The sequence below is a fragment of the Temnothorax americanus genome, unplaced genomic scaffold, assembly GCF_048541705.1.
Source record: "Temnothorax americanus isolate GAGA-0224 unplaced genomic scaffold, ASM4854170v1 Scaffold15, whole genome shotgun sequence".
Taxonomy (NCBI): domain Eukaryota; kingdom Metazoa; phylum Arthropoda; class Insecta; order Hymenoptera; family Formicidae; genus Temnothorax; species Temnothorax americanus.
Genome location: NW_027509286.1, coordinates 480,314 through 507,974, shown reverse-complemented (window position 1 = coordinate 507,974; position 27,661 = coordinate 480,314). Strand labels below are relative to the sequence as shown.

At 47.0% G+C, this 27,661-nt stretch overlaps 1 protein-coding gene across 6 annotated transcripts in view; it reads right to left on the bottom strand.

Annotated features, from left to right (window-relative positions):
* LOC143895260 (protein trachealess-like) overlaps positions 1-27,661 on the bottom strand; it is an 80,561-nt gene that overhangs the window by 17,323 nt on the left and 35,577 nt on the right. Inside the window, exon 1 of one of the 6 annotated variants that reach the window (XM_077402285.1) lies at positions 4,333-4,896. The exons of 4 other annotated variants lie outside the window; for them this stretch is intronic. In XM_077402285.1, the coding sequence (XP_077258411.1) occupies positions 4,333-4,538 (206 nt within the window). In that variant the 5' untranslated portion in view covers positions 4,539-4,896. Of the gene's footprint in view, positions 1-4,332; positions 4,897-27,661 lie in introns of those variants that run through there. One more of the 6 variants, XM_077402286.1, reaches the window with a different exon arrangement.

The following is a 27,661-nucleotide window of genomic DNA, read 5'->3' as shown; positions in this document are numbered from 1 at the left end:
GCGCCTTCCGCCACCGTGCTCGACATTCTCTCGCTTCTCTAAGTGCTGCCTATCAATAATTCAGCAGCGAGCTATGACGAGCTCTCGCCCTCGGATGCTCGCCACCCCTGTTTCCTCGTTTCTCAGCTTCGAGCGCGGCTCAGATCGTCGAATCGTCACCGCACCCCCGTAGGTACGAAAAATGACAGTTTCGTGGCAATAATCGAACGAATTACCGAGCGAACAACGTCGTTTCTCTACATCGGAATCTATGATGGAAAAGCCTATTGAGATTTTCGGTTCACAATCGCGCGCGAGATTTTTATCACCCGGAAAACGTCTTTCATGTCTATAAAAGAAAATGTGGCAATATGTTAGTCTGGTTTGAATACAATTTTTTCAAATGTTAGCAGAGATTATATTTCTGGAATTACAAGGAACAACGATTTCTCCAGAGAAAATTGCGTTAAAAAATGCGAGAGTCGCGAGTTTATTACGATATTTATCCATCGTTTCGTAACTAACGATAGCTTTCAAAGTTTGTACCGTTTGCATAATTTTTTTTGGATTTTTCTCAGTCACGATTATTTCACGATCTTATACGATGGAATATTTTTTCTCTTTCTTTGGAAAATACATATTTTTAGAGATCGAATGTGTCTGTTTTACGAGGATTATTACGTTGCCCGAACGAGCTGAAAAAAAAATTGTGCGGTATGTAATCGTAACGGGAATCTTCGCAACCCCTTCGCAACCCCCGATAACGATTGTCCCCGGAGCTTCCCGATATGACTCCTCTCTCGGCGACGAGGCAGGAAGCGGGAACGGTATCGGCAACTGTAGAAATTATAATGCGCGTCGTGGCACGGACTCATCGACTAATTCAATTAAACGATTCATTTGCCGGTCCGAAGCACCACCTGAGGGTATATCCCGGTTCCATCTGTATTTCCACCGTCCGTGGGTATATACGTGCGTCTGTGTGCGGCGCACGCGTTTCTCGCCGAGGAGGAACGTGAGTCGGAAAAGGACGAACGGACCTTCCAACCTACTCCCCGGAGAGTCGTAGCCTCGCGCAACAATACAATGCTCCTAATGTTACGGCTCCAGTTTCGACATAATTTTCTTTCGCGGTCCCTGGAACCCGGGGGGGGGGTGGGGAAACCGAACGGCTATCGAATGCCCGGGCTTTTGTAGCGTTACGGCGAAAAATGTCATTTCCGCCGACCGTCCGATAACGAGGAGCGAAGAATAAGTTTTACGGCATCGCTCCGCGCCGCGATTAGATTCGCGTGGGGAATCGTAAATCGCTTCGGTTTCTGCGACGCGCGCGCGCGATTTGGACGAGGATTTTTCTACGGTAAGTTTTCCGAGCGACGCGCTGATCCGCGAATTTTCCAATTCGTCCGACGCAGTTAGTCGCCGGAGAGACGACAAGACGTCGCGCGTCGGCGTTGTTGGCAAACCCTTTCGCAAAGTCGCTATAAAAAAAAGCCTCGCGCGCGCTTGTCTTTTGTCGTTTACGTTCTTATTCGATGTCATGAATAATTCACGGTACATCCCTCGCTTCTAGTGGACCAAAGTACGGTCCGCGATTTCATTCATGATGCAACGCTCGAATCATGTCGGGTTTTATAAGCGAGCGCGAAGGGGATAATGCGACGCGTGTAAATTCGCGGCGTTACGCAATTACGCGTATAGGATGAGCTCGGGGACGCCTTTTGCCGTCGAATCCGACGTGGAAAGGGAAAGCTGCGATCGGAAAGAATTTTCCTAATTGTCCGAGAATTTTTACATCCATGTCTATCGATAATGATATTCTTTCTCGGCGACGAAAGCGACCTATCGCTGTGGGTCAAAGCTATACCGGTATACGCTCTGTATTCTAATACTCATCGTGACACGGTCGATAACGACACGAGCAAGAAAACGCTTTCCACGAAACGGAGCAGAATCTGAATGAAAGCAAGGATAAAACAAGGAAAAAAACAAAGCGGAGAAAGAATAACGCCGGGAGCACTAAAGCATCCCGCTGCATCCGCGGACGTAAATCACGCCGTACGCATGCATGCATGCGCTACACACCTACAATAAAACGGAAAAAAGAGAGAGAGAAGAAAAAATGGGAAGAGTAGACAAAGAGAAAGAGAAAGAGAGAGAGAAAGGCGATGTGTGCACGACAGCGAGAAGGCGAGAGAGAGAGAGAGAGAGAGCGAATAGATAGAGAGTCGGAGGGAAGTTGGCTCCTGATGACGCGCAGATAAGGGAGGGCTTAAAGTCTACGTGATGAGCTTCCCGATGCGGAGGAGCGGAGGTCGAGCCTGAGAACTTTCGGTAAATGCACTTGTAAGAGCTGTTTCTTCTTTCCTTTACATTTTGGACGCGACCCCAAACTCTCCCCCGGTATCAAACGTAGTTTATGACGCGAAGCGCCTTGTCGTGCCCTTTGTCTTTCCGTCGCGGATACAGCTTTTCTTAACGTTCGAGTGAAGCTGACCGTTACGATTGAGATCGCCATCACGGAAAGAATATAATAATCTTCAACATCGCTTTAGAGAAGTGAAAAGTTGCGATGAAAAAAGAAAATAAAAATTATATATATGTATATGAACGAAATGTCTCGGCAGTAATGTTATTTCATATTTTTTCCAAAATTCAAGCATTCCTGAAAACATCGTTATAAATCGCTTTAAAAAAATTATAGAAAACTTGTAAAAAAAATAAAATTATAAATAGGCTGCACATGAAAAGTACTGATTAGCTGAAATTTGAAGATAATGCGACTCTACGGTGGGACCGGATTGGCCGAGACTTGGACACCCACTGAAAAGTTAAGTAGCCGACGTTCGGTCGGCTAGTAGAGAAAGCAAGGGGTTTCGAAAGGCCTCACGTCCGTGGCTCGCATCCGGATGCGCCGGTGTCTTAACTTCCGGGAACGTGAGCCCGTGGCCGCGCGGCATAGGACGCATTTGTGGCGCGACACGGTCGCCAAAGTCAGATATAATGACGCGGTCACTGATCTCAAGAAGTCGAATTGTTTCGTGACCGCGCGCCTATCACTATATTATAATCTCCAAAATAGATTCATATTAAAGTCGATCAAACTTAGATCGTCGATTAAAACGAAGCGAGTCGTTCATTCAACTTTTACGAGAATGCATAGGCTTTTCTGTCAAATAAAATTATCAAATTTCGTGAATTTAGCTAATTTTGTCGTTTGTTTAATCTACCGCGATAAGGGCCCTTCTACAATACGTCGCGAACGGTGGCAAGTGCTAGTTGAAAAGTGTTATTTCTGATTGCCGATTGACAGTTGCTGTCGCCAAAAAAGTCAAAAGTTCACCAACTCACTTTTGACAACCGCAACTGACAAGTGCAACCGGAAATAACACTTTTCAACTAACAATTGCCCATCGTTTGCGACGTATTGCAGAATGGCTCTATAAGAGTCGCGGAATAACGAATCGTCCTGCTGAATGTATGTAGAAAATAAATTACGCCGATTTTTTTTTCTCCAGCCCCCATGGGATGGTCGACGGTAGTAACCGATTAAAGACCGGTCGAATTGCGCTAGCGCGATCGGTTCGTTACCGGCAACGTCGGAAAATCAAAATAGAGGTATATATTGGAAGGAAGATAAGGGCGAAAGGTAACATTGACGGCTCCCCCGGTTGCCCCGTCAGCATCAGCGTTCCTCCGACATCACATCGGGTTTACGGCCGCGGCGTGACGTACTCGTCTGCCCCATTGGTTTACCACCCTTGCGCCTTATACCTACCGCCACCCATCACCATTCCCATTATCCACTCACTGTGACAGAGCTCTCTTGGGACCGTACCCTGTACTACGGGGCGGCCCTTTCATCCGATTTCCGAAGGGCCGCGGAAATTCTCAGTGTCAACCGCTCCTCGTCAAATGTACCTGCGTAATTTGTCGAACACGCGGGACGTGGTTACGCGTCAAGTGACATAAATAATACATGATACATCGGGATTAAGCGGCGGGGCGTGTTTATAGATCGCTCGAGTCTTTTCAAGGATGAGTGTAAAGTTAAACATGTCCACCGAGTAAGGTATTTCGAGTTACGCTGCGCTATTTGGTCAATAGGCATCGCTTCGCGATTGTGAAAATAAAGATGAATTTTATAGCAATTATCGACGAATTGAATCGATCGAAGTGGTCGGTCGATAGACGGTCTATCGAGAGGCCAGAATGGCCAGATCCAATACGCGAGGAGGCTCGTGTCGGATCGTGAGGATCGCGGGTCGATCGCCGTCCAAGATTAATGGCGTTTACGATAATTATTAAGTATAATACGTAATTAGAGAAATAAGTATAAGAGAAACAACATGCCCTGGCTCGAGGAGAGGACCCTGACTCTGTTTGTACGGGACACAGAGGTCCGCCGGTACGAACCAGGAGTGCGTGAACGCGGGGTTGATGTTGATCGCCCCAGCGGCCCCCTGATGGGGTCCGCCGACACCGACACCGACCCCGACCCCGACCGGGCTTTGTCGCTGAAAGCCCCCGTAATCCATGGCCACCTGATACGGCAACATTTCTTCAGTGTCGCTTAGCTCTCACTTATCTTCACTTATTTTGACGATACGTTCGACGGTCTCTCGCAACCGCCACTGTTCACCACCCCCGTGCTGTTCACGGTACACAAACTGTCACGCGAACTGGCACTACTCGGTACCGTCCGGAAAGCGATCATTCACGTAGTCGCGGTGCGTTCCCCGAACGCCGACATCGACGGTCCGACAACCGGACGATCGCACCCCCGATCGAATCCCGGGGATCGCGCGGGTGAAGGGTGGACGTGCGGCGCGGAGGAGCTACGCGGAACGGCCCATGTACCGCCGTTGTGTTCGGGTTTGTGACCGTGCGAGCGGCTAGACGGGACTGTACCGTCCACGACGAGCGAGAAGTCGCGGGCCGAGAGCACCGAGAGAGCGCGGAGGACGAAGGAGTCGGGAGAGTACGTGAATAACGGGAGCGCGCGCCGAATAACGGGCGGAGTTATCCCGCCCACGAAACGCCCTGCTCGACGAACGATGCTGCTTTCCGGCGCGACGCGCGTCCGCCCACTCACCCTGCCTTATTTCGTCGACGTCGTCCTCGTCGTCGTCTTCGTCGTCGTCTTCGTCTTCGTCTTCGTCTTCGGCTTCGGCGCCTGCTCTCGCCATGATGTTCCACTCTTCGAGCTGACATTGCTCTATCTCTTTCTCTCCCCTTCTTTCCCCCCTCTTTTTTTTCCATCTCTCCCTCTCTCTCTCTCTCTCTCTCTCTCTCTTTCTTTCTCTCTCTCTCTCTTCCGCGTTACGCGATGCGACGCGATACGATGCAACCTCGTTCCTCTTCACCGAGAATGCCACGTACCGTTCTAGCAAGATTCTCCTTTTTTGTGCGCGATTATTTTTATTTCTGTTTTTCCTAATTGAAGATTATCATTAATATCGGCGCACTATACTTATTGCTAGATCAGTTAGATCATTATTGTTAGATTATTAATATAGCGAAACTGTATGTCATTCGGTGAATTCTAATCGTTAAATTACCATCTGGATAAGTTATCGAGAATAAAACCTGAAAAATTTGCATACACCAAGAGACAACGTTTGCGGCGAGCATTATTCGCCATGATGTCGGCGTCGTGAGGTGTCGAGCAGGCCTTTCAATATTCGTCTCGTGCATATGGAAGCCGGGACTTTCACATCTCATTGCGGATGTCCGCAATGTCTACAAATTCATCATATGCGCGTACGCGACTTCATAATATTTCGCAAAATACACAGAATTATTTTTAATAATTATATCTTTCAATGAAAATGCAAAGAAGGAATCGTCGATTAAACTCACGTTTTCCATTCTTCTCATAATCCCTTTATTGTCTGATGCTTGCAACGAAAGAAATTTGGGACGATTCAATCAACTGTATTTTCAAAAAACTTGGAAAAGCATTGACTCACGAAGAAACATCGAAATATTAATGATAAGTAACAATTAATTAATACGCGAACAAATTAATCTGAGAATTGTAATTGGACGTTGATCGTAAATATAATTTTCTTGTGCACATGTAACTTCAACGCGAATCAAAGTCATCAGTCTAAACTGTGTAAGTTATTTCATTTTGCCTAGAAATTAATTGGCATCGCTCCAAATAGATTTTGAAGACATGATCGATAAGACTCGATGGTAAGTGTAGAAATATTGGAACTTAAATGTTAATAGAAAATATTCTTTGCAATAAAATAATACTTCTAGTATTTTAATAAGTAAATATAGACTACCATATTTTTACTATAAATAGTTAACTGCTATATGTGTTTCCTTAGTTCATACAACTCATGCATATTTCTTACCGCAATCTCATAATACACATGTTGAGAAGCTACTTCTCCTCAATTTTCTAGTTGCTGGTGCTACTTTTTTCGCGTAAAAAAAATACGCGCATACGGGGATCCTTACAATCGATTCGTATCACGAATCGCGTTTAGACACTTCGGATCGTCTTAATCGTCTTTTTAGGATATTCGTATAGTTAGAAATCGCTTGCGCGACGAAGACGATAGACGAACGTTCGCCGTTCCTATATAGACTCGATAGGCGACGAGGATCCGGCAGATATATACGAGAGACGGATCGAAGCCTTAGGCACGGGGGAGAACGACGGCGCATCGACATTGCTAGATACGCGACGAGCTTGCTGCGTGCGTGTACTTAGCATGCATCCCCGATACGAAGGATTCCTTATTGTATCGTTGCACGTGAGCGTAATGCACAAATATGAACTTGGCTGCGGGCTGTGTTCCTCTACCCGGGTGCCACGCGGTGATAACTCCGTTCTCATAATCATACATATGGATGTCCCGCGCCCGTTGCCTCCTCGATGGCTCGTACGTTGCGTTTATCCGAACGAACGTAACGCTCATCGCGATCGTCTAAGGTACGTCACGCGCTAATCCCTTTGATTAATCGCTTTCTTTCTGTGAACGCCTGCGTTAAATAGAGAAACTGGCGCCGCGCCGCGTGCCCGTGTATCCGCATTCTGTCGAACTGGCGATAATTGCGAGGATATAGACGATAAGCGCGGCTCCGAGCGTTATCGGAACAACCGCGTTCGCGGGGATGATTCGCGCAAACTCATACGAAGTTTACGGTGCGGCACACGGCTCCGGAGCCGCATTAACTCGCCGGTTAATCGCCCGTTCCTTCAATCGGATAATATCGCTTTTACGTACATAACGATCCATATCTAACCCTTTCCGGGACAATGTATCAGCGCGGACGCATAAACGTCGGCCGTCGGGTAAAGAAGGGCCCCATTAAAAGCCGCCGGTTCCCCTCCGCGCGGGCCCGCGGACGCGATAAGAGTTATCTTCATTCTCTAATTGAAAGTTAATTGGTCCACCGTTAGTTAGTCGTGAGAGACCCGGCCGCGGCGCTTCGCTCCCGGGTCGTCTACCACGGCTCGGGGCGGCAATTTAGGAACACTGTACCGACAATAATGAGACCCTATCTTATGGCGTTACCGCCGACCGCCTCCGCTTCGGGTGTACGCACGTATTACCTACGGTGTTACGTGCGCGCGCCAAGTCCTCCCACGTGTTCGTAATAAACTGGCCCGCCGCCGCCGCCGCCTCCGTGTAATCGAGAATTTCCGACCAACACGTATAGCAAATACGCGTACCTGAGACAGAAAGATTACGATCGGGGCCTTCGAAGAGCGTGGATCGAGCGCCCGACTTGCGCGCGAGGATGCACGTGCGTCCTCCTAAACGGTTACGCGTGTTGCGCCAGTTAGTAGCGGTTACCGATTACCAGTAGACGGGGAGAGATAATATCGCGACGTATAAAACGAACGAGCGAGTGAGAAGTATAGAATGGCGTCGACTGCTGTGAATTGTCATTTAAGAGTAGAGCGGTAATTTTGTTAAATTACCTCAAAGTACCATGAGTCTTCCTATGATATGCGATTAATATAAACTTCAATTAAAGAAAAAAAATAAGATGATAACAAAGAAAAAACAATATCCAAAGAAAGAAATTTTTGATTGTTATTCGCGCGAAAAGAATATCTTTTCCGTTTAACGAACGCACGAAAGGCGCTTACAAGAAAATAGGTACGGAGATATACTGAACACTGTCGCGAATCAAAAGGGCAAGCGCGCGCGGTCTTGCCCGTACGGGATATTTGCCCACGGGGCACACGGGAGATATCCATGGGGTATACGAGGGTTAACGTACATCATGTAAGCGTATGCGGCTCCCGTATAATTTTTCAAATTGCACCGCTGTCATTCACCCTAGCTCCCGATCTTACCGTCTCTCGCAAACGGAAACGCGTCGCTCTCCCTCCCCGCGTCCCTATCTTATCCTCCTACCGTCTTTCCCCGACGACCCGACCCGTCCCTCCGGTTTCGCCTATACTCCCGCGTCTTCGCCTCTTGTGCCAAATTCTCCCTCCGCTCGCCACGGCATAAGGGGAGCCTGGCTACTAACGAGAAACGAAGTTATTTGAGGGTGCTACAGAAAGGAGTCGGACAATCATAATAATCAAGTGCGATTCGCGTTTATTGTTGGCGATTATTGCTCGCCACCCTCTTGGTTGGCAAGGCCTCGCGCGCCGCTCACGCCTCCCGGTGTCGCCGCGGTACGGGCGGTAATAAATAATAACAACCGAATGAATCTTCGCACCGCGGCGCGAAATAAATAGAGTTAAAAAGTTCGCCGATAGCGAGAACTCCCGCGAGATAAGTCCCTGTGAAATATTTCGAGGCGGCCTTTCCCCGTCCGCTCGCCCGCGACGCTTCCGTCGCGCCTCGTAATGGCTAAGCTCATTTCGCCATCGGTTTTCACTTAATGAATCTTGGTCCTTTTCTATATATAAATTTACTTACTTCAAAATTTACGATTTTCGCTGTTTACGTATTTCTCAAACGTAATTCATTATCAATCGATAATAATGATATGTAATCATTGACGCAAGCAAGTATGAATTGCAATACTTTATTGCTCATAATTTCTCAATAAAAACCGGAATTTTACGCTTTAATCACCGAACGCTAGTTACAAACTATATATGATAACTATATAACGGGATATTATGACGGACAGAATTAGACTGATCGTTTATCAATTACGTTACACACACGGCGATCGTATTAAAAATAAAAGAAGCGGGGCTTCGGGAGCGCGTAAGGACCGTCCCCTTGTCCCGCGATTCATAATTGCGTCGGGGTTTCAATTACGTCTGTCGTCGAGAAAGATTAGCGAAACAAATTGCTTTCTCCTACCGTTAGCGCACGCACACATATCAGCGTAACTTTTTTAACATTAAAGGAAAAAACCGCTCGCCCTAATGCCTCCGGAAAAAAAAGAGCGCCCGTAGTTACACCGTCCTGGCACCCTCCCTGTCGCGCTACTTAATTATGCCTTGCCGTCTTCGTTCAGGCCGGAGTAATCTCTTCGTCCTCGGCGCGTTGCTCCTTCCACGACGCAGGCTGCGTGCACATTCTTGTCAAGATATTACCTTTTTTTCCCTTTTTAACGCCACGACGTTCCGTCACCGTCGGTTACACGCGTATTTCATCGACCAACGTGACGCTCCTAACGCCATCCGGGGAACGATCTCGCGTGCGTTGTCTTTGAAAAAGGATATTCCACGAAGACTGGTCGGTGAAGGCTACTTTGACTGGAAATCTGACCGATCGGCCGCAACTGGAGTTGATTAGATTCTATTTACTGGACGCGAGTTTAGTGGTTCGATCCCCCTTCGCTTCCGTCTATTTCATCCCCTTTGTAGCAAATCAACCGGTATACGGGGCCACGATCCCGCAGACCTTTCCTAGTCCGTCGCTAATTTAGAGGAAGAAAAGTAGTCGCGTTCTGTCTAGTCATTCTTGGGCCAGTCTTCGCAGAACACGTTGCAAGTCGTAAGAAAATATCCAAATATTTCTTTGCATCGGAAGGTCTGTCAAAGTATACTCGTTAAGGTTTATTATGAAGAATAAGCGGAGAGAAGCGAATTTTGGGAGGAAGAGAGAAGCTCTTGCTTGTCCTCTCGCAGCGACGGGGCAAGAATTTTGATCGGGGAGAAAGAATCGTTTCTTTCGAAGCGCATTTCCTTCCACGCGATAGCCCTGCATTCTTGCGCACGTTCGAGAGAACATGGCAATTTTTGGACTTTCAGGCGTACCGTGGCGTAGATTGACAACCGGGCAGGGGCATGGCAGAGCAGCCGTATATACCAGCGGCGGAAAATGGGGTTCGGGGAAAGGAAATAACAGGGTCCGGGACCCTATCGGCGGAGGCAATCACATCCCCCTTCAAGAACACACTGGCATTCACTGAACTTTAAAATCAAATAATGCCCATTAAAATAACAATACGCCGTCCCCGGCGTGCAGGTTAAACATTCTCTCGCTCGGCGCCTAACCCGCTCTCTCTCGCCTACGCTCATTACCATACGGGATCGGGTTACGACAATTACGTTAAGTATCGCCGTCGCTAATACATACCGGATTCGAGTCGGGGGGAGGCGAAGAGAGAGAGAGAGAGCGGTCTCGCTCCTCCGTTGACCCCCTAATATCTTAATCAAACCTGGAAGGCAACTGTTTGTTTTCGCGCACCCGTGATTTCTCCGTCGTCGTAACGGCCAATCCCGACGAAGCGATATACTTGCGTAACCGTTTAATAATTCAAATTTTGCGATTAACGATCCGTTGATTGTAAACAGTCGCGTCTAGAAAAGGACCTGGCGAAAGACAGGTCTTTGGAGATTCACCACCTGTGCGAGAGAAACACGAGAGATCGTTATCGCGAGTGGTCGCTTCGCAGGATTGACATAACGTAAACGGCGGCAGGACCGTGACCTAAGATCGTTATCGTCGCGTTGCACGTGATGCTTATCGCGTCATAATATATCGATCTTACTGGGTTTCTCTCTTATGGTTTTCGTGACGGCTACGTTAATTCTGGCGATTTTATAGTCGTGTAAAAAAAATTTGTCGCTACGCAAGTAAATTTGTGTTTCTGTTAATTAATAAATTCGATTCTCTCAGCTTTATCACGTATATATCTGTCACGCGAATTTGTTATACCGATCGCACGACCGTAATGCACGGCAATACGGTAGGTTTTGTCTGGCCGAGGGTGCCGATATTTATGATAAAATTGCTTCTTTGGAAAGTTCCCCCGAGACTGGGGAAACTGCGCGCGGCGATTTATGCACGCTGGACGAAACGGTCGGACACGCTACGTCTTAACGTCTATTAGACCAACGATCGCGCCGATCGATTCGTATCGCGTATACTTTTATTATATCGGTTCGGATTTTGGTGATTTTAATATACAATATACGATACGTCAGATCGTAATGCTGTCATCAATGCTGTCATCAGCCACGCGCGTCAACGAGAGTTGCAAAAGGAATGCCTCGCTCGTTACGTAAGTTGCGTCAGAGGTGGCTTCGATCGCACGGCACGACGCGACGCGACGCCACGCTTCGTCCGTAAAAAATGATAGCCAAAATCGACAAGCATTGCCGATTCATTTACATGTACATTGCGATTATTAAGAACGAATAAAATACACCGAATCAGAGTCCGATTTGTATTACGGTCGAGCCGGGGATAGCAGGACGTGGCGCGATATTTAGGTCGACTCCAGTTTGGAGGAGCAATTTCCCCGGCCGTTCGCGATTTCCATGCGGGACAAAAGGGGAGAGAAGAGACGGTCGCTCTCGGGTCGAGAAAAGAACTAAAGTTAGAATGGAAAGGTGAGTTTCCAGGCGGCTATCGAGCCGCCATGGCGACGGCGATCTAACGACTCCGCGCGCTGACAACCGGATGCGAGGAGAGGCGCAGGAGAGGCCCGATACTCGCCACGGCGCGGCGAGTTCCCGCATCGGTCATTAGCATGCAACTCGCGGACGTACATATTTTGGGGAGTCCTCGCGAAGAATACCAATATTCCGCTTTGACATTCCAATAAAACGCGCTCGTTTTGTTTATGAGCTTGTACGCGATGCGTGAGCGTGCGTGCGCGCGTGCGTGTGCGCACGTCCACGTCGCGTCGTCACCGTCACCGAGGTGGTTACATCAAAACGCATGAATGGTATTGGAGATTGAAATGGGAACGAAGAGACACAGGGAATATACGACCGCACCCACACCGATCGGTGCCAGACCGCTGGAAACGCGTTAACGAACGCGTCGTTCCACCCTCTCAGCCGCATCGAGACAAGATGTTGAATATACGCGTATAGAAAGGACTCTCGTTCCTTCGCCAACGTCTGTCAAATTCTGTCCCCCTATAACTTTATTAGTTTTACACTTTGGCATATTTTACGTCCATCAAAATATTTATATACCTCTCACTTTTTTCCGAAATGTGGTACGCTGCAATTTAATCGTCGACACGTAGGCGACTTATCAAATACTGTCGCTAACATTATTTTTGTATATATTTCGCGCGGAAAATGAATGAACAAGCTCGACGGTCGGCCACGCGGAGATCATGCAGATAATTGCTAAATTTATTTCTGCGGGGGTACGGAAGCCCGAGTCGTAACTAACGCAGCGTCGTCGGAAGAAAGCGACGATGGGGAAGAAGGGGCGAAAAGATACAGAACCGATCCGAAGCGAGGCATATATTCCCCCGTGGAATCTCCGAGCCGCCAGCGAGAGAGATACGTATACAAGCCTGACTTGACACGATTTTCAATCGTGCGTATAAATCAAAAAAGTTCTCAAATGCCAGGGACATATTACGCTTCGCGTACGGGACGTTCCGCAAGACGAGCTTCCGTTTTAAGACGATTGCCGGCCGTGATCTCGTTACTCTTGCGGCGGATTCCGACGACGATTTTTTTTTTCGTGAATGCTCCGCCGACCCCGTCGTCGTCGGGCTCGAATCGTCCCGACGTACAAGCTTCGTACTATACGAGATAAGGGAAGGGAGTCGTCGTGCCGAACCGAGGCATGCGTGCCTCGCGCTAGTCGACGAGGGGAAGGAACGAGCGAGCGGAGAATAGTGAAGCCAGTGGAGGTGTCATCGATGCCGCGGGTATTACGGCAATGATTGGTATGCCCGGCAATCGATCTACGATCTCCCCTCTCCCCCTTTCCGCGCGTCCTGCCGCGATGCGAAGCCCGGCCGTGGATCCCCGCTCCACGTCGTTTCCATCGGCAGGATATCGAGAATTACCCGGGCACAATGGCATATACACGGTCTCGCTTCGCGATCCGTTCACGGCTCTCGCTTATATACGCACATAATACACATTAGGCTTGTTGGTGTGTTGTAGTTGAAAATTGCGCCGTTTCCTCGTTACGCCGCGCATCGGACCGTCCAGCCGCAAAACCGCATACGGTGGCGATGCTTTGTACCACGCGGATCCGATTGCTATATATTAAAATTATTGCTACCGCGTTTTTTCTGTAGGAACGCGCTTATTGGACACTCGCACTCTGGTGCCCCGTGTCGGAAAATATATCAGCGCGGATCACAGCGCCGGACAAGTCGTATACATATTTCAGAAAATCTGGAATATTACGAAAACTCTCGTAAAAATATTACTCGAAACGACTGCGCGTTTCTTCGTTTCGTTACGCCGCTTCCGTTGCGTGTGTATCGCATCTGATCCACGCGGGGGAGGAAAAAGATAGAGAGCTACGAGAGAGCGTCGTAAAATAGTTTCGGGACGGCGCGCGCGGCGCGAGGCGATAGAACGGTGATAGAAGAATCCGTTACCGCCTCGTTCATCTGCGCTGCGATCTCCATTTTTACGAGCACGAACGCACGACTACCCGTTTCGGAGAGAGCGCAGGGTAACGTAACGGCGTGCAGTGCGTCCGGTAATATATTATATTATACCTGCTGCAGTTCCTTACGTCTCTGTTAAGGCGTCCGAGATCGAAACGGCGATCAGATCTTTCTCTCGGGGTAACAGGGTAACAGTATCGAGGGTGGCGGGTAACGGTATCCCGCGGCTCGACATCTTTCTCTCCCGCGATATCGGGATAACAACAAGCGCGCCAGACATAATATACACTTGCGTATTAATTATGCAAATGAAATTCAGAGATTATCCGACCGTCCATTTTTTGTCAGGCAGAAAGCTGTAATATATCTAAATGCAGTTGTATAAATATAATATATCTAAATGATTTTAGTTCTTGGGGAAAGGCGCTCATTAATTTCAGTTTTCTTATAGTCCGTGTTGTTACAAAAATAACAATAAGGTTGAGGCAATATTTTTAAATGTAGTGCAAATGGTACATCGGCGCGACACGCTTCTTTACGCATAAGGCAATATGTACGCCGAGAGTAGTATATTTATCATGTAAGCGAGCAATTTAGGGAAGATCATTTTTCACAGGGTGCGACGACTTTGGATTCCGGGGTGTGTGACTCGGTGAGGGTGAATGGGGTGTTATTGGCCGGCGGGCGAACACACCAGACGGACATCACCCTCCTGGAGATCTTCGGCCTGACTGATGATTTTTGCTTTCCAGTATCGTATCTTATAGATATATACGCTATTTGCGATCCTCCCGTTCGATCATCCGTTGTTTTCGTATGACTGCGTCGCACGATCGCATAATGTGATTCTAATTATATTTTCAGGAGATCAAGATAAAAATCTATCATTTCTTTTACGTTAGGATACTTTATCTTAAAGAATCACAGTAGGAAATAACAAACACATGTTACGTTTACACGTTCGGCTTTATAATCAGAATGCATGACTTCGCTAATTGGCTCCTTTTACCAAACGCAGGGTATATGTCAATTGCGCGCGAGAGTGGGAGCGTTTTCCCGCGGGTATACAGATAAAAGAACGTCAAGAAACGAAGCACGGAGAAGTAACGGCCTGTTAAAGATAAGGAAATGAGGTGTCGCACCCTGCGCGATCTTGGAAAGGCCGGAAGGGTCTTTTCTTCCGCGCCCGGTGTGCCATGCCGTACCGGAGCACCCCTTGGAGGATTTCCCCCCCGGTAACGTTTCGGAGCTAGCTGTTGAGCTTCGAATACCTTTACGCTCGGACGGTCGGATGGTCAGTTGACCCTTCCTTCGATAAAACGCACCGTAACGCCGTCCGACGATCGATGAACCTAACGTCCTTTCCGGAAATGTCTCTTGTATTTTCAAGCGCGATTGCGTCGAGAGACGTGTTAGTGCGAAGCGTGTGTGTGAAATATAGTAATTTGTTGTATTAGGGAATTTAAATCTCTCGTGGCGGAATTTACTCCTGTTTAGAATTATCTGTATAATAATATATGTAGAACTCGCGCGCACTTCGGTCCTTCGACCGCGCTTACAAGTTAGCGCAAATTCGATGCTAGCCAGAGAATTCTTATCTTAATGTAGCAAATAACTGGAGGGAGCGACGGAGAGTACGGTGAGATAACAGTGCCTAACCGATCTAATCTCGCCGCTGATTTAACTCGCTTCATAATTCTTCAACCTAATCTGAATCCGCGTGTAAGCATTAGGCCTCCCTTATGGGCTTCATAAGCGCGTCTACGTCCGCATTTAATTTAATATATTCCTGTTTCCTACTGGGTCATTCGGAATATTCAGTGCTCCAGACGCTTCCTGTGACGCACACGGGATATCAAAAGTTTTACGAAAATTAATTACTTCTTTTTTAGAGAAATAGTCGCGCCTATTAAATATAATATTTAGAGACACAATATCAAAATTTAGTTAGAAGTTACAATTTTTTCGAACTTGAACGCGACGTCCGGCTCGCGTCGATAGATATATATCTTTTTCTAATAATCTTATAAATATAGTACCAGAGGATATTTTCTTAAATTATAATATCGTACCCGGTCTATTGTCGACCAGACGCAATGTATGTATGACCGCAAAACGGCAAACTTTTTGCGGCCGATCTTGACAGTTGGCGTTGACAGCCGATTCCGCAAAGTGTACTCTGGCACGCGGTAACAAGGGCTCTTGGCATGTCCAATAATTTTTGGGGTGCGACACCGAGGAGATTCGGGGATGCGCGAACCCTCAAACCGGTTGACAAGTCGAGTCTCTCTCTCTCTCTCTCCCTGTCTCCCCTCCGGGGAGTCCTTCCCCCGTGTCTCTTAAAATCGCGAGATTTTCAAAACAGATGCACCCTGCCGCCGTGAAATAGCTTTTTAAACTCCTCGACCGATGTTACGCGTTATAAGGAGCAAGTGAACAACTCCCCATCTGCTCCTGAACGTTCTGATCCTGGCAGTAACAGTCTTAAAGAGCCATTCCATATTTTCCGAGAGATATCCTGGCTCGGGCGCTCCTCTCTCTGCTGCGCTTCTCTCCTCGCGGTAAAGTGGCGAATATTTATGTGAGGAGCTTCTATATAAATGACGCATACCTATAACGTATATATCGGTATCAGGCGCAATATTCATTCGCGACTGTCCATATATCGTGAAATATCTCTTAGCGTTGTACTATTAGAGAAGTCAATTATAGTCTGAATTATTAGAAATACGTTTTATAGTTGCTGTCGCAATTTTGTTATTTTATTTGTCCACATTTTACTACTGCAATACTGTTATTGCTAAATATTTTTCATTTCTTTACTTCGCTGAAAAAGAACCTTTTAGTATATTTCAAAAAATGTATATAAGTTGCACAAGAAAATTCATTTATTTTACTCATCTATATCTATAATATTCACGACGCGCGTGAGATAATAAAGATGATTACGTTATGTCATGTAGAACATATTGTACAATACTGTACGATAGGATATGTCATCTATAAACTGTCTCTACCATGTGTCCCGCTATATCATCAAGACCGGGCTCCTAAACCGAAGACCCCAAATAAATATAGCACATATTACACTTTAGGCATTAGACCCCCTAATGGGATTTACGCGAATCTTAATCAGTCGTTTCGCGCGATCACGAATAGGATGTCGCTTGGAAAGGACGCGTAATAATGATATCTTTGTCCCACCGCTATGTAATGTTGACGAAAATGACAAAAAATATTTGTTTAGCTATTAGTGCATATAAAATATACGTAATTGCAAACATACGTATTTCGCTAAAGCACTTTCAAACGGTGACTAAGGTTTCGCTCATTTTTTATAATTATATCACATGTAGATAATCAAATAAAATAATTATCATATGCTCTTAATTGTTATAAAACAATTATGATAAACAATTACATCCATTTGTTTATTGTTTGTGCAAATAATGCAAAATGTTTCATAAAATTTTTAAGATGTATAATCAATGTTAATAATAGGAAGTTTATTACCGTGTTTATATTACTGCAAGATGGACACTTTTGCAGATGGACCAATGACTCGAATATCATGATTTGTCATCTGTCTGTCTGTCTGTCTGTCTGTCAGTTCCTTGGACCAATGAAATCTGCTGTACCGACGAACAAAAGAACAATCAAGTTCACCGGTACAACTTGAAGCCGTGCGGTGGCAGGCAAGGCTGGAGAGAAAGGTATAGCCTCAAGCTCTCCTTTTACAAAAATCTGCGAAGAAATATGACTCGAACGTTAAATTCGAAATTCAAATTACGCTTTAAATTAAAACTTATGTAATTTTTAATTAATCATGATCTTACAAGCTGTTATATTTTCTGTTTTTTTTTTTTTTTTTTTTTTTTTTAATGTAGGAGATTACCGTATCAAAGTTTCCAAGATTTATGTCGTGCGATAATCTTAAAAAAAGTACGAGTTCCTTTTAAATTTCATTAATTACTTGTAATTGTTAATTGTATTATATAAGAGAAAAATATAAACGAAATACATAATTTCATAATATATATCTTTCTTACTGATGCACACTTTGTGAGACAAAACGGGGTACCTGGATGAAAGATCCAAAATCCTTAATTAAGCGATCAAAAATGCCTCGTTAGACGAGGGCGTGAAGTGATCGTAATGGAGGCGCTTTTACAACGCTCAATCTCGGAAACGTGGTTCGTGCTTCGGTACTGCGTGTCACGCAATTACACCCCAGCCTTCCGAGCACGGCGGTGTCGCAGCGGGGCATTCCGGGCGATGAAAGGGGGGAACGTGTAATCACGCTAATTGAGTGTAGATAGGCCTCGTTGACGACTCCTTCATTACGCCGCAAGAAGGGTCCTGACCGCACAATTACCCACTAAGTTCAGCGCTTGTCATCTTTCTGTGCCGCGGCGCGAAGCGACGCAACGTTTCCGATATCGGCGACGAGTCACGGATATCGAGAGCAAGATCACGGGAAGAGAGAGCTGTTTCGCTCCAACGCGAATTTTTCAGAAAGCGAAGAATATACCTCTGCAAGATATGTTCCTGATTATTTTGTCGTTTTTTAAATTTTACGCTCTCAAGTATCGTCTCGAGAATATTTCCAATCCCTAACAGCAAATGTATGTTCTGAGAATGTTCAGAGAATATCGTGAAGCATTATCGTGAAGATATTATAAGGATGTTCTCAGTATATTAAAGTACATCATCCTTAGTATATTTTATAGATACACAGGATATTATTGCTGTGTCAGGAAATGTTACATCTGTTGCAGCCAAGTCGTAAATATTTCGCGTGTTTCCATCCGTTAATATCGCGCACGACGATGCGAATCGTTCCACGCAAGACCCTTATTTATTAGAAAAATGGTTCAGATTCACGGAGGCTTTCCTTATTAAGTTCACACTTTTTGCAAGGTTTTCGCAGGGGGCGAGACACCTCTCGGGAATACCAATGAGTTACCGGTATCCGGGATGTCAGTCCACGGGATGGCAAACGAAGCCAGGGGGGGGGGAAGTGCGGGACGTAAGGGCTCGTTCGATCCGTAAGGAGGGTGTTGTCGGGGCTTAAGAGTCGATTCGTGCCTTTGAACGGTACAAGCGGGCGGGGATGTAGCGTCCGCGACGCGAGGCACGCGAGCTCCCGCGGCGTGATTGATCACCGAGGCCTCCCATTTCGTCACTATCGTCGATTCTGCTATTTAGTCTTCTCGGACTAAATGAATCCTCGACTGAACGAATATCCTGGGCTCCGTACAACATCGTCGATTTTGACGTTGATTGACAGGTACGCGTGAGTTTCATGAGTTAAGAGGAATCGCATGGAGATTCCTATACGAGAGGAAAAGAGAGAAAGAGATTTTATTTTCGATATCTCTCGAGGAAACTGTCGTCTCATACTTGTAATACACATCTCGGCGAATCGCGGCGCAACGGCGAGTGACATAAATTCACTAGCGCCATGCAGTGACTTCGAGGGGTGGCGTGTCCGAATTTGAGCGAAAACAAAAGTCGAGGAAATAGCAGGCGCGATATGAGGAAGGAGAGGAGGGGAGGAGGGGGCAGGGAACCAGCTGGCTCTGTCTTGTCGGAGGCATTAATCATCGAAGTATCTAAATGACGGGATTCCGATGTATTACCATATAAATGACATCATATTTCTGGTCAGGTTTCCCCAGTTTGTCGGGTCGCTCCGACGTGATGTATGGACGACGGCATATTGGCGGGACCGACCCACCCGCTCTATACACGTCACCCCTATCGGCTCGGACTCTTACGCTATCGTTCCGCCTATCGCCTATATTGTCCTACGTCACCTCGTTCCTCCGCATCGTGTCGTTTCGACCTCGTTGAAAGCGCGCGATTAACGAGCCGATCTTCATGCGGTCGCGCGCGTAAACGAGTTGTCCAACGCGCCAATCTGCGGCTGATCGTCACTCGCAAAGGAGGGAATCGTCGTCCCGTCCGAAACGAAATCGAGATTAGTTTTCGACTTGATGGCGATACGCAATTATGCATCAACCCGGGGTATACGGCGCGGCGTACGCATGCACCGCAAACTGGCCCGACCAAGCGGCCCGGCGCGGGTACATTTCAATTATTAGAGGGAATTACTACGAGCGTCCATCATCTTCTATACTTATTTTCTGCTCACGACCACTACGACCACCGCGCCGCGGCAAAGACTAAACCCGGCTCTATGTTTCGCCATGGAGATGATCCTATGAGGTTATATGCGAGGTAGGCATCATCAGAGCGCATCATCAGAGCGGTGAGAAAATAGCCTTCAATTGTGATTACAGGGGCGGCTCGGGTTCGCCTTGGCTTCGCTCACTGACTGAATCCGTCCGTCCGTCCGTCCGTTCTTTCGTTCGTACCTCGGCTGAGTTACGTTGCACGCATCCGCGTGTGGGAAGGTACCGCGATTTAAGTAATATCGCTCGATATACTTACCCGCCCGCCGCGCTTTCCTCTCCCGCGAATCTTATCCCGAGCGAGCACTCTGGCGCTCGATTTCCTCCTCGAAGGGAGAAAACGTAGAAAGAGAATGAACAATTGAATTTTTTCGCGCGCGTAAGTAACGGTAATTCGTCGAAATTTTGCATGCAATATTATGGAACGTAATATCGTGTACCTTTCACGAAAACGCGAAACGTCGACGTATACCGTGGGGGACTCGTGGAGGAAAAAGGTGCGGAGTAACGCGGCAAGAAAGTTACAAGTATGACTAAGCAAGAAGGTAAGGAGGATGTGACACAATGACTCCCATCGGAGTGATACCGTAATGAAGCTCCTGCCGCGGCATGCCTGGACCCGCCGCCGCCGCCGCTTCCTTCGCTCCCCAGGCGTACCGCATTACTAGATTAGACGGAGAGACCCTTAGTAAGTGCACTATTCCCTTAATCCCAGCGATACTTTCGAAAGTGCGTCTTATGTAATAAACAAAGCCGACTTCTCTCTCTCCGGCGTAAGGTGAACGTACGGAGCCGGTCGGGCGAGCGGCGGGCGACAAGGAACCGGTAACACGCGAAATTACGCGTGAGATATACCTACGTACGACGAGCAAGGTCGGTTAATCTCGCGATTCGCGCAACACACAAGTTGGATGTAACTCCGCCGAAGCGCCGCGCGAGCGTTACGGCGAGTGTAATGGTGAAATCGTAATATAAGACGCGCTCGAGAATTCGCGCAGAGGCGCGGAAGTGGACTTTCGCGCGTAATTAAGTTTTCTCTAATGCCTCTTGTTCTCGCGGACCTAACGCGCCGTTTAAGCCGCGGCGAGAGACTTTCGGGTTAATGCTCGGCGCTCGGATTTGCGCGAGGACTTCTTCGTAAGCTGGCTAACGTAACTTTGCGGGATAAAAATATCCTTAAGACTCTCGCTCGAGCGTCTGGCATGCGCGTCGTTGTACATTATTTTGAACAAAGTTTTCTTTATTAAGAAATTTATATTTTGTACCCCATCTTCGCAAATTTATCGCGAATGATTCGCGCAGAGAGAGGGAGAGCTCGTCGGGAACGATGTCTAAAAAATATATCGTTATCCAAGAACGCAAAACGAAGGTCGAAGCTAAGAGCGGGTTGGCATATCGTCGTACGTCAAGAGGAGCTTGATCAGCGGTTTGTATTTCGCTCGTACACCTTCGCCGGGGCTCGCTCGGCCGAGTGAAAGGAAACGGACAGAAACGCGCGCGCGGGTTAAATTAATTACAGAGGCAAGAACGCGAGCAAAACGCGATCATAAACAAGTGGGATGACCGGCCGATCATTAGCTCAATAATCTTGATAATGATGCGCGATGCTCGTCGATGCACGTGCACTTGCCGCGCCGACACTTTTGCCGCGCTTTCCCGCGCGAATCCGCGGGGCGCCTGCCTGGCGAAGCACTACTTCTCGAACGCGACCGTTTGCAAACGATGCATTGAGCTGCTTGCCTTTACAAGAATTGATACGTTAGACCGATAACGTTGAAAATGTTTTAAAATCTAAGCTATGACCGCACATTCAACTCGGATCGCAGCGAGCCGCAGGCCGCGGCGAGTCGTCGGCGAGCCATTGCAAGTCCGGGACGATATCAATTCTCTCCTCCTAGACTAGGAGAAAATTCGGCAGATAGGACGCGGATAAGAACGAAGGGAGGAGATCCGGTTTGGTGTTTGTGACGAAACGTAGATCTAACGACCCGGTAACATACGGAGGTAACTCGAGACCGCGGCAGACGACGATATCGTCGCTGACATCTATGTCAGCGAGTCAAGAACAACGGCTCGTTCGAGATCCTCGCGTGTACCGGGTGACGAAACAAGATCGCGCACGTTACGGGCCGGTTGATTGCAAAATATTGCAATCGTTGTCGTAGACGCCGATTCGATCCGAAAACGCGATGTTCGATCTCCGAGCTTGATAATTTTTTAGCGACGTCGCGCGCGAAACGCCATTTCGGTTTTAATGCAATTGTATATTAACCCACGCGCAATTGCATTCGCGGAAGATTGAGGCTAGCCTAGATATGCTACACAACGTAAGCAAATATATTGTTTTCGGTACGAGATACGGAACCGAGGAAGACGTACTAAAGTAATATGACGCGTGGAGATATGGGAAGTCGGTACATGTTATACGTAATAAAAGAATAAACTCGTCGGTATATAGGATCGTAAAGTTGCCGCTGGCTTACGCGCGCGAGTTTGTACGGTGTAACGTGGCCTCTCACCCTCCACCGAAGCTGGTGAATATGCAACATCGTTTTTTATCTTGGTGTCACGTTCATTATCCTAATACCGTTACGGTTCGCCACGTTAATATAGTGCCAGATGCTAGTTTCACAATAGCTCGTTATTCACTAAACTATTGCAGTGATTACATCTCATAAGAAAAAAAGTGTTGTACGTACAAACTCGGCTCGACGAGACAGAGAAAGGTAGCCGGTGTCTTACGTACGGTTTCCTCGGGGAAAAATAAAAGGTATGAAATATGAGTGCGACAGAGGTACAGAGAAAAGAAGCGATAAAAAGGCGAATCTATCGGCGTTTCGTTGGTGATATTCGCGCACTCGAGTACCGAAAGCAGCTTCAGACTGACGATTTTAAAAAAAAAAAAAAAAAAAAAAAAAAAAAATAGAAAAAGGAAAAGAGACGAACGCGCTCTCGTCTCTTACGAGCGCCCAGTCCGGTGGCGAGGCGCGAACCGCGAGACCGGTGCGGTCTCCGCTCCGGCTCCGTCCGGCTGTCCGTCATCGTTTCTCGGAAACACGGGAGAAGTGTCTGTTCGTACCTTGAAAAATCTGCGCGAGGACGACGACGGCGGACGGCGGCCACGGCGGCGGAACCCGTTGTCTTTGTGGCTACCGTTTTCCGAGAATAGTTTTAGTTACTTTTAGTTTTGCTTGCGTCTCGTCGCGTTAGCACACGAGTGTCGCGATGCGTCGTCGCTCGAATGACGAATAATATAAAGGCGATCTCTAATTTTCAGTCGCGAATCGGCAAATCGCAGATAGGTAAGAGATCGTGAGTAAATCCGATCGGATGGACAGATCGACCTCCGCCGAGCGAAACGCCGCTAAATCAACACCGGCCGATCCGAGCTCGCCGGAGCGTAGGCCGGTCAATTATTTGCTCCGAGATTTATGAGTTTGCGCGAGGCCGACAGCCGACAGCGCGGGCTTCTTCGTATACGGACGCGAACGGCGCGGCGTATGGGGAGATCGGCTTGACTTTCCTCCCTCCCGATCCGGAGCCGCGCGTCTGCGTCGAGTTCATTTATCTCGAACGCGAGCTGTAACGCGCGCGTCCGAGAATCACTTTTCGCGTTATTAATTGCAGGTTTCCGTACAATTTCTCAATAACTCACGTACGTAATTACCTATTCCGAGTGTCAGTCACGTTACCCTCCTGACCTCTTACCTGCGCGCGGCGGTAAAAAGATCGTCTTGATTCATGACACGGTTTCCTCAGGCTCTTCACGATTCAGAAAAGTGAACGTATATTTTTACAGCGGAAAGACGAGCACGAGTGTTTTGCATTTTGCAGTTAAAATTATTATATACATTATACTTTTATATACACAGTTTTAAAGAGAAATCTAATAAAGAAACCGGATCGAGCGACCGAAAAAAAAAACACAAGTTGGTAATTCAGATATATCGCTCGCGCGCGCTAAGATCCGTAAAGCGGGAGCGAAGGCTCGAATTACGAGGAAGAAAGTTTTTATAGTATTTTTATGTCGTATATACACGGAGTCACGGGGGCATCTTAGTCCACATAAAAGAGAACGCACGCACCCTCTCCCCCCCCCCCACGGTTTCGTCCTATATTCTGCAACTTAACGAATTAAAGCGTCGTGTGCCGCGTTACTTTCCCCAGGTACAATATAAATCGTCATGAATTTTTGATACAATGATATCCTTTGTATATATAGGCATTGCAGAATTATATTGCCCCGAATGATTTCCCGACGTCAGACCGACTAAAATCAGTTCACGACGCTCTCGATCGACGTTCGGTGAACGTCACGCGTTTTGTACTTTGGTAATTATGACACGATCCTAGGCGCGGCGGGGATCATTTGGGTTCCGAAATGGGATCCGAAGAGGTTGGCACGAGGGAAGAGGGCTGGTACGCGGTACCCCGAACGCGCGCGGTACGAGACCTCCGGGGCCGTAGTTTTAGGGGCGAGCCGGTCGCTTATTGCTCCCCGAGTGGCCGCAAAACGAAGTTTGATCAAATTCTACTGCGCCGGCATAAAACTGACCGGCCGGCCGGGTTATGGACTCGATAAATGATTCATCCACATCTCGGAGATACGACACGCGAGATACGTACACACGGATGCACCGATCTTCTCTCTTCGAAGTACGCTCGTCCGCACTCCGAATAACGCGCGCCAGCGAAGAGGATGGGAGAGAAAAGCGACCCTCGTAAGCGACACCGTAGCGGCTCCTTTACGACCGTATACGTCTTAAGTTAAGTCGGAGAGAGCTCCGACCGAAAATAATACGCGAGTACGAACGATTGTAACGCGATGGAGCGGCGCATTGCGCGCGCATCAGTCCTTATTGCATAACGTATATATTTGTCTGTTTCTTTTTATTCTGAAATCGCGCTTCTAAATTGAACCGAGCCACGAGTGTAACGCAGGGCGGTTGGAGCGGCGGTCCAGACGGCGACCTTCCCGGAGAGAGATGTACGATATTCTTTTCAATAAAGCCAAACATCCATCAGACTTTGATGCGCGACTGGCTCGGGGCCCGTCCATTGCTCGCGGACAATCTTGCAGAAACAATTCCGCAAGATGTACCGAATGCGACAACCTCCGGCCATCGGGATCCCGGGATTACCGAGCTGACCATCTCCTTTGCATAACGACGCCCCGACCCTACCCCCTCGGCCCTACCGAGCCACTCTCGTCCGCTCACCCTACGCCCGAAAACGCGCATCCCCGGCCACACGCACACGCCACCACCCACGACCACTGACATTTCAAGAAGTGCAATAACAATAATATCTATATATGATGGCTGGCCAGAAGCTCACATCGATATTTTCCGCGCTGCACGTGAATTTCATACATAAGAATGCCCGCTGAAGTTCGCCCGCGCCGCGCCGCGGATCACCATTCAATTGTATCGAAATTACGGGCGAGTTTTACTTTCCTCGCCGCTAAATCCTAAAGACTGAATTTCATGCGTGCTTCGAAATATCTTTTAGCGAGCTTTGACTCTCGAAGCTCTATTCCGCCGCGGGCCAAAATTTCGCCAATGCGTCTGTTATGACAAAATCGTAAAGCTATTATAAAAGCAAATAAAAGTCTAAACCAAATAATTCAATAATATGCCTCTATCGACGTCCCGTCAGCTTTTCTCGGATAGCCAAAATGTAAATGATGAATTATACTCGGTTAGTTGACGTTCTCGGAAATTATAGGCGGCGCGGCAACTTTGCGCCGACCTGTTATTCTTTCCCTAATTTAAATGTCAAAGAAAATTGTTTGATTATTTGCTATGCAAATGAAATTGTTTAAGATGAAACTGACTTAAACCGATGCGGTCGGATCGGGGTTTAACGGGAAGGAAGCTCGGATAATTCGGACGGCGATAATTGGATCAAGAAGTCGGATCGAGGAGCGATCCTCCTTCGGTATTCCGCGGGGGACCGACTCCGTTTTAATTATGCTCCTCGAATTTAGATCGCGAGCCCTCGATAATGCCACGATCCACAAGCGCGATGCGCAACGTGGTTGCCTGGTAATTGTTTAACTTTTTGCTTTTTTATGCAGTTTGTTCAAAAAGAAGTTCGCGTATGCAATCAGAGAATCAAAAAAGAGCTTTTTACGTACATTTTATCAAACGTGAAATTCAAAATTTTAGAGAAATAATTAAAAAATTTTAAAAGGCTCCCAAAAATATTAAATTTATCGTATCGATTGTATCGATAAATAATAATACAGCAAGGATCGCTGTCGATCGTTTACGTTCTTGTTCGTCATCGAGACTCCGTTTATATCGCGAAGAAGAGCTTCTCGAGGGTACAAGCGACAGGCGACAGTCACCCTTTCGACCGCTTTCTCGACTACCGCCCATTTCTCTCACTCGAGAGCACTCGGCGCAATCTGCTGCGCGGAATTTGCATACATAAGCTATTAAGCAGCTCTTTTCATTTCCTCCCGTTTATGACAGTTTAGTTAGAATAATGCTTTACAAGATTGCCCCGCGAACAACGTTTCTCACAATGACATTTCTCTGCCTGATTAATACTCGCCCGACCCGCTCGCGTCAACGTACGTGTCATTCAATAGTCTTGTGTTCTTGTGTCGAAATAGGCACTACACGCTTATGTGTGTGTGCGTGTGTGTGTGGGGTTTACAGTCAAAATTATTTCCCCAAAATTTTTCGAATCTCATATTTGACCAAACGTATATAAATCAGGCTCCTTAGCCGACAAGAAGACCGACAAGATCGCGGCAATAGAAGAGGGGTACATGAATTCGCGTTTAAGTCTGATACGATATTTACTGATATTTTCAATAATTCAGTGACGTAACACTGTATTATGTAATTTATGGTCCATTGCTTATGAATAACTGTTCCGCCCGTAGCGCATATGTATTCCACGGCCCTAAGTAAGATTTATATTACTGTCGCTTGTGCGCCGCCGGCGCTTCTCCTTTTTTCGCGAAGAAAAAAAAACGAAGAACGATAACTCTATATAACGCACTATCACAAATTTTATTTCAATTTTCAGAAGTACGTTCGTCGATTTTATTGCGAACCGATTGGCGAGTATTAAGAGCGACAGCGTAATTAATATTAGAGATGCCTCGCGAATTAATGTCCTATATCAATTATAATTAATTAAACGATTAATCGTGTAATCTGGTAGCGTAGCATTATGGAGATATACGGAATCGGTCGATCGGCACAAACGAGAGAAGCGTGGGTATATTAGTCTTAGCGGGACGGTCTCTATGCCATTACGAATTAAAGAACCGTCTCCTTTTTATTGCAGCATTTTTAATTACCGTGAAACGGCCGGAAATTTTTTTTCCTCCCTACGCGACTACCGATCGTCCCACGTGCAGCCATCGGCCGGTTCGTTCCCTTTACGAGCTGCGAGAAAACGCAGGGTGCTAATTAAACGAAACGTTTGGAATGCCTGGGCGCCTTGGATCGGATAAAAGGGGATGTTTTCGCTCGAGTACCTTTCTATTCTTTTATCAAACGCGCATTCTTTTATCCGGGAAAAACCTATTCGAAAAAACGAGACAAGATATTGTATGTTACATACCTTTTGAGTGTAAAATGCAGAGCAATGTGTGTCTTGCAATAGAAGCGTCTCCAACAACGCGTCTTTTTCCACGTTTAAATACGTAATTTAAGCGGCGCGTGAGTCCGTCTCTATTTCTCTTTCTT